Here is a 7646-nt window from a genome sequence, read left to right as displayed (position 1 = left end):
GTAAGCAGACTTATAAATCCCATAGTGAAAGGAAAGGTCAGAAGTGGTAGGCAGTATTCTTTTATTTATGTAAAAAGGAACCAAAAGGTGTGTACTATCTGGCAGTTTTCTCATTTCTTTTCCCTCAATGTTTTAATTTTTTATAGTGAATACAGAGGTTCAGCAACACTGAGAGAACGTGAGGTGTGTGTAGGAAGTCCAGTGGCTCACTTCAGTGACTCACTGAAGCCACCTGCTGTGAAGGGCCTTCGGTCCTAGCAGCCAATCTCTGGCATCAGGAGTGCAGCTATCAGGGAGCCTTGTGAATGGCCAGACAGGGAAGTTTCCTTAAAAATCCTTGTGACTTCAGGGGTCCACGGCACAGCCACTCAGGGCAAACACGGCCCAGTTATTTCCATGTGATTCAGCTGACACCCAAGCCAGAAAACACGCTGGGAGTCAAGCTCTTTGGAGAGATAAATTAAATTCTGTTTGTTTTAGTCATTATGCCAGTAATAGCTCAGCCACTTTTGAACAGCTCAAGACATCCAGTAATTTCTATATTTGCCTAGCCTGGGGAAGAGAAAAATACTCAAAAAACTGTTATGGCTATGCCACCTTTAAATCCCTTGGACAAACGAATGGGCTCAGTGGAGAGCAAAAAGATGACTAAAGGTTTGGAGTACCTCTCTTAGGTTGAGGAAGTCGGGCCTGCTCAGCCTCGAGAAGAGCTGACTGAGAGGAAAACTTAACAATGTCTGTGAGTATCTGAAAGAAGGGTGTCTAGAAGGCAGATCCAGACCCTGCTCAGTGGTGCCGAGCAATAGCACAAGAGTCAATGGGCAGAAAATGATGTCCAGGAAGCTCCACCTACACATGAGGAATAGCTTCTTTAACTGTGCAGTGACCGAGCACTGGAAGAGGTTCCCCAGAGGTTGCTGAGTCTCCCTAACTGGCGATATTCAAGAACAACCTGCTCGCAATCCTGTGCCATTTGCTCTCCTTGCTTGAGCAAGGAGATTGGACCAGATGATCCCCTGTGCTCCCTTACAACCTCACCCATTCTGCGATAACTCGTCCCTTTACAAGAGCGGGCAGCCGGCGCGCGTACGGAGCGACTCTGGACGGGAAAGGCCCGAGGCGGGCGTAGCTGCACAGCCCCACCGGCTGCCGTAGCCTCGGACAAGGCACGCCCCTTCCTCGCCGCGCCCGCAGCCGGGAGAGGCGGGGGAGGGAGCAGCGCCGCCCCCTCGAGCCGCGGGGCGGGGCGGGCCGGCGGGGAGCGGCCGGAGCCGGGGCGGCGGCGCTGCTGCTGGGCGGCGGCGGTGCTGCTGCTGGGCAGGATGGTGTTTGAGTCCCTGGTCGTGGACGTCCTGAACCGTTTCCTTGGCGACTACGTGGTGAACCTGGACAGCTCCCAGCTGAAGCTGGGCATCTGGGGAGGTACGGGCCTGGCGCGCCGCGGGGGAGCCGCCTGCCTGCCCTCATGCAGCCGTGTGCCTTCCTGCCCGGCCGGGCTCGCCCTGCCGCCCGCACAAGGGAGGAAGCCGGGGCGGTGTCCCCGGGCACTGCCAGGCCGGGCCGGGCCGGGCCGCCGGCCCACCCGACAACTCTGGCGCCTTTCCACCTGCCCGGACGCTTAAAAATAGCCCCGGGGGCGGTCAGGCGGGCGGGCTGGGGAGGTGGCGTCCTCGGAGCAGCCGGCTGCGGCAGCGGGGGGCGGCGGCGGAGCGGGAGGAGGTGCAGAACGGGGGCAAGAGAAACCGGACGAAGTGCTGGAGGCGCATGAACGGCCGCTTCTGTTTTGTTTTTCCGTATGGAGCCTCCCGTGCTGTCTCCTAAATGAGGACGGACCTTGGCTGGCCGCGGTGTCTCTGGTGCTCGCGGAAAGTTTGGGAATTGGTGGGCGGGCAGCTTGGAGGCGGGAGCCTGACCTGGTTCTGGGAATGCGAAACTGAACTGGTTTACGGGCGTTTTCCACGCCCGGAAATAAGCCGTGCATAAACGCCGAGGGTTTTGCCGGCGTTTTAGTTCTTGTGGGGGTGAGTGGCCTCTCCGCGAGCGGCAGTGACATCCCATTCGTTCTTGGCGCTTTCATCTGTAGGTCTGGAATACTTGTTATTTTTAGCCTTAAAGAAACAGGAATAGATACTGCCTTAGGTGTTTGCAAAGGCGGTGCCCAGCTGTATTAGGCGAGGTAAGCAGTGGTCTGTGGAATTAAATGATCATGCCAGTTCTGAAGGCAGTAAAGTGTTCTGTTTGAATGTGCGCTCCTGAGGTCCCCTTAGTAAGGTACCTACAAGAAAACAGCACCAAAGGTCTGTCAGACACAGACCATGAACGAATGCCTGTGCAGTGATCAGTGCTGGCTCAGTTTTGAATGTGCACCCCAGGTATCTGCAGCATCAGCAAAAGCAAACCGAGGTTCAGGGTTTTTTTACAGGTATATTCATACAGTAGGTGTGAAACATCCTCGACATACGTGCCTACCTGCAAATCCATTCCTAGGCACTCATAATACATTAACTAAATTTTGTAAGCTTCTCCTGGAGCTTTTTGCATCATGGACATATTTGTTTCCATGCTTGTTTTCTGAAATGGCGTCCTTATTTAGTTTCATCTCTGCAGCAATTTCCCTTCAGTTAGTCAAGGTGTTTATAGCATCTTTGTAAAGTTTAGTCTCTATAAGGAGTCTTAACACAGCAACAGCACATGCAACTGCTGGAGACAATGTATTAGTCCTTAATCTGTAGCAGTAAGGCTTAATATCGCATATCTCTTACTGATCAGGTGAGCCTTATTTGAAAGGTTTGACTAATTGCACCTTTCAGTAGAGCTGCGTCAAGCTAATTGCTTGATTTGTGTACTGAAGTTACTATAGTTTCTTCTTTCTCTTCAGCGAAGACAGACTAATGAAAAATATGGAACATTGTAAATGTTTTGGGGAATGTTTGTACATTGCAAAAGAGATAAAAGCTTCTTTTTACCAGCTCTCTAGGTTGCTGATGGTTAGTCATGGCAGCTTATGCCTCTGTGAAGCAACTGTTAACAGATTACACGCACATTGTCTCAATTTAAAAAAACTAAAAAAAAAAAAAACAAACCAAACCGAACAACCCAACTCAAACAAAAACTAAAAAAACTCCTCAATTTTACTTTGAACAATTTTACTTTGAAGTTTTGATATTCAGCTGTCATATTTTTCCATGTCTGTGCAACTTAATTTTCTTTTTTATTATTGCATCTTCAAGAAGCTCTTATATTTTAGAGGCTGTAGTATATTTTTATTTAAACTAAATTTCTTGCTTCTCTAGTGCCTATGTATTAGAATAAAATTATTTTTTCTCTACATAGCCTGTTGACTTGTTTATAGTGTATACTGATATATGGAGCTACCAATGTCTTGCTCTAAGAGGCTCAGAACAGCTGTGTTGTGTTGGTAAGGCATCACCTGTGGAATTTTATTTTTTTCCTGGTCTATCACATTTTTTGACTTAAATTAAGTCAATATTTAATGGTCTGTGCATCTACAATATTTCTTTTATTTAAAATATCTCAAAGGACTTAGAAATTGCATTCTGCTATGTAAAAGGCAGCAACTATTAGTAGTAGCAGCAGTAGAAAATGTAGAATACATTTATATGGAGTGCATAATAGCTTAGCAAATCCTTACACTCACAGTATACCTAAAGTCTATGGATAATTTTTTAAGCTTGCTTGCTAATTACTAAAATTCTGTAACTAATGTATTTTTAAAGAAAAGTACTATTTTTGCCTTCATATTTTGTGTAAACTTAATAGCTTTTCATGCTTGCCTATATGCTCTGAAAGCATTTCCATTACAGCTGTGTGTTTTCTTACAGTGTTTGTCTTTGTGTGTCTTGATTGCTAATTTTTACATAATTCATGTACTATTTAAATGAAATTGCCCCAAATCCATCAAATTAAAAGAAAAAAAAAAAAGGAAATTTGTTTGGGTTTTTTCCCCCTGTAACAAATCACCACTGCTTTTTGGATGCTAGAGCATTGCACAAGTGCTATCTATCTATCTATCTATCTATCTATCTATCTATCTATCTATCTATCTTCTTAAATCTTAAAAGGCATGTATTTTTTTCTGCCTCTGAATGATTAAAACCCAGAGTGGTTTATATTGAAAGGCTGTGGGGAGCAAATTATGGCCTTGTGTTTTTTTACAGCTGGCCCGTTTGAATTAAGGTTAGTAACCTGTTCATAGACTGAATCTATGTATAAAACCCAATTTTACATAGTTTCAGCCTCTGTAAATTCAGAGCTTTATTAATGACTTTTTAATGATCACGCCTAATATTAACCTTGGTTCTCATGAATGAGAGACTTCATCATGTACTATTAAAGCGATTCTATATTCAGTCTGTGTAGTAAAGTTGTTTGATGATGCTGCTCCAGAAAATACATGAACACATAAATAATTATATTAATGATTTTTTTTTTCTTGTTAAAAAAACCCTCAGATTGAAGGGTAAAAATGTGGACTGTCTCAGTATTGAAAAAAAAGTGATATCTGAAAACATTAATGGCTGAGAATGTTGCAAGAACTGAATGACCTGAAATATAAAAGGTAGTGCAGAAAGTTGAAGGTAGCTCAACCTACACAGGTATAAAAAGTAATTTGAAGGTGAAAAGCCAAGGCTCAGAAAAAAGTGTAAAGGGAGAAAATCATATGCCTAAGGAACTCCTTTAATATGAAGCAAGGTAAAAGACTACTGTGTTAGGCAGCCATCAGAGAAAGCTATAGGATGGCTGATACTGGGAAGGACAGTGTTTTTTAACCTCTTTTTTTTTGGTGTTTGCTAAGAAAGATAGTTTCAATGAGCTGTGTTAACCAGTGTGCAAGTACTTGGCTTAGATAAACCGCTTAGATAAGTATTTAAGTGAGTTAAATGTTTTTGAATGCTCTAGATCTGGTCAAGTTAAAATACTTGGAAAGATGCTTGCAGCAATGTGAGATGCATGCAGTTATCTTTGACAAGAAGTGAAATGCCGGTGAGGTTTCCAGTACTGAGAGACTAAACAATTGTTTTATTACAGTTCATGATGCTTTTTTTTTCTTTTTTTTGCCTATGTCTAAATAATTTTTCAGTGTTTTGGTCTGACCCTTTGTACTGTGCTTTAAAAAGCTTAAATCTTGGTTGACTCGGCACACTTGCATAACATCTCTAGCATGTCTTACTAAACACAACTTATTATTGAGTAGCTGGTGTCTCTTTTTGGGGCAGCTGTGTTAGTAAGATCATATAGGCAGATAATTGGCAGGTTTGTGAGTGCACACTTTTTTTTTTTTGCCTACAACTATTATTATAGTGAAAGACAAATACTTTTGTTTACTTTGGCTTGTCTAGGTATAGCAGGTGCAACTTCCTCCCCTCCTCTTACATAATAGTAATTTGAATTCACTGGAGGGATACATAATGTCTGGTAGTTTTTACTGTCTTTCATGATCTATTTTACAATAGATATCAATAGATGAGGTATTTGGCAGACACTGATCCTCAAAGGCTTGCAACTTGTCTCTAGAGGGCATGCTTAAACAGAAATAATTAACAGCACAAACACAAGTGGGAAATGACTAGCAAAAGCAGCTGTTTGTGTTAAGTGATCAGAGGTGTTCACAAGCTGACAATGCTGTTGGAAAAAAGCAGAAATTTTGTTAAAATATTTGAACAGGAGTGTTGGATACTGATTAGATACTAGCTAAGGTATTTGCATTTTCTGATCTTTTATCTCTCTCTTGTCTGCTTTCCTTCCCCTTTCCTTTTTTTTGCAAGACAGCAGAGAGTGATTAATTAGATAAAATCGACAGGATTTTTATGTAAATAAATTTTATTCCCCCCTTTATCTTTTGTTTACAACCATAAAAAATTTTCTGTTAAACGTCTTTGGTGAAATAGTTTACTAGATCTCTTTCTACACGCTGAATCCTTGGTAGTAGGTGTTGGTTCATGTATTTACATTAATTAAGTTATTTTGAGCATCTAAAATTAAAACAATAAAGCTATTTTTCTAGAATTTTGACAGCTGTTTTATTTTGTTGAATTATTCACATTGTCCAGAGATCAGTAAATCTAAAAATTTGCTTTATAATGTAGCCTAAATAAATTCTAGACTTTACTATAGGTAAGTGTTCTGGCTTTTATTATTGTTTTGGCTGGTAGCCTGCATGCTTAACCCTAGGTATTTATACAACTCTAACTACTTGTACATACCGTTTCTAAGGTTGCTTATTTGGGTAATTTTTAATCATGCATTGGATGAATGTCTGACATAAAAAAAAAAACTGGCTTTTTTTTTTTTTTTTTTTGTGTTAAAATGGTCTCTGCAGAGTAAGCTTTATCAGGGAATAAATTTAGAATGGAATTGAACCAATGGTATATAAAAGTATCACCTTGTTATTGCCTACAAAGACTATATAGTTCTGGTTCCTGGAGTAGTTACAGACTACTTTTGGAAATGCTCTCTTTTTGTTTTTTTGGTTTTTTTTTTTTTTTTGTTTTGTTTATTTTCTGTTGTTCCTGGCAATGTGTGTGTATTTTAAGTATTTTAAGGCTTAACTGCAGCTGCATCAGCCGTCAGAAAACATCTTTCTGCATGTAGTATTTCTCTGGAGAGGCTGATGTTAGGACACATGAGATGTATAGACTTCTACTGGAATGTGATTATAAATTGCTGCAATGAGTAAATTAAAACATTCAAATCTTTAGAGTACTTTGTGAGTGCTATGAGATGGATGGATTAGTTTACCTAATCAACTTTTCCGTATCAGTTCAACAACTTGAGCCAACTCTTATAGTGCATACACTTTTGAGATTTGGATTCAATTTCGCAAAATTGGTGCTACTTTGAACAGTTGTTGGTTGCCATTAGTATTATATAACTACAAGAATATTCTTGCAATTGGAGCTCCCATTTCCCCATACATTTTGCTATTTCTAACATGCATCCCAAAAGAAAAGCATTTTGGGTCAATTCAATCTTCGTTCGCAACCTCTAGTTGTATTCCCTTCCAGGCCTGTAATCTTCTTCTGGTTTCTGGAATCTCATTTATGCCCTTGCTCAGCTGTATCGGATGTCTATTCCATGTGCATGTGTTAATGCTCTACAGCTAGTTTGAAAGTAAACATCATAGAAGTGCCATTCTTCTTGCAGATTTTGCAGAAGACATTGCTTTGGACTCTGTGCATGTTTAGGTTATGAGTTTTTTGGTCCCAGTATTCCTTTTGTTATGGCAAGTGTTTGATGTGAAGTATATTGTAAAACTGATCTTGCAATTTAAATTTTCTTTGTTCACAGTATACTGAATTTCTCTCCTTAAAATTTAGGTTACTGAAATACTTCCTGTGAATTTTTGTAGACCTATAAATAAAACTGGCAAGAATAAGATCTTTTGAGGGCCAGAATTCCACTCACATTTACTGTTGCTAGATTTCTACAAGGATAGGAGACAGATGGTTGAGGAAAAAGAAGCTAACTTTTGATTTCAAAATGGGTCCTTAGAAAATTGAGAAAGGGTTTTCCAGCATCTTTGAGTAATTTTAGGTTATTTTTCATGGACATGCAAGCTCCATGAGACAATCTCAGATATTATTTTGTGGAATGATTAATCATCTTTCATGGTCTTAATCATCTTT

At 40.7% G+C, this 7646-nt stretch overlaps 1 protein-coding gene across 2 annotated transcripts in view; it reads left to right on the top strand.

The window, feature by feature from the left end:
- The first annotated feature begins 1305 nt into the window (after nt 1–1305).
- VPS13A (vacuolar protein sorting 13 homolog A) overlaps nt 1306–7646 on the top strand; it is a 105765-nt gene continuing 99424 nt past the window's right edge. For both annotated transcript variants that reach the window (XM_054002516.1, XM_054002517.1), the window contains exon 1: nt 1306–1422. In XM_054002516.1, coding sequence (XP_053858491.1) covers nt 1323–1422 — 100 coding nt within the window. In that variant the 5' untranslated portion in view covers nt 1306–1322. The remainder of the gene's footprint in view (nt 1423–7646) is intronic.

Source organism: Vidua macroura, chromosome Z (genome assembly GCF_024509145.1).
Source record: "Vidua macroura isolate BioBank_ID:100142 chromosome Z, ASM2450914v1, whole genome shotgun sequence".
Lineage (NCBI taxonomy): Eukaryota > Metazoa > Chordata > Aves > Passeriformes > Viduidae > Vidua > Vidua macroura.
Note: the sequence above shows the minus strand (reverse complement) of the source record. Positions and strands in the feature narration are given on the sequence as shown.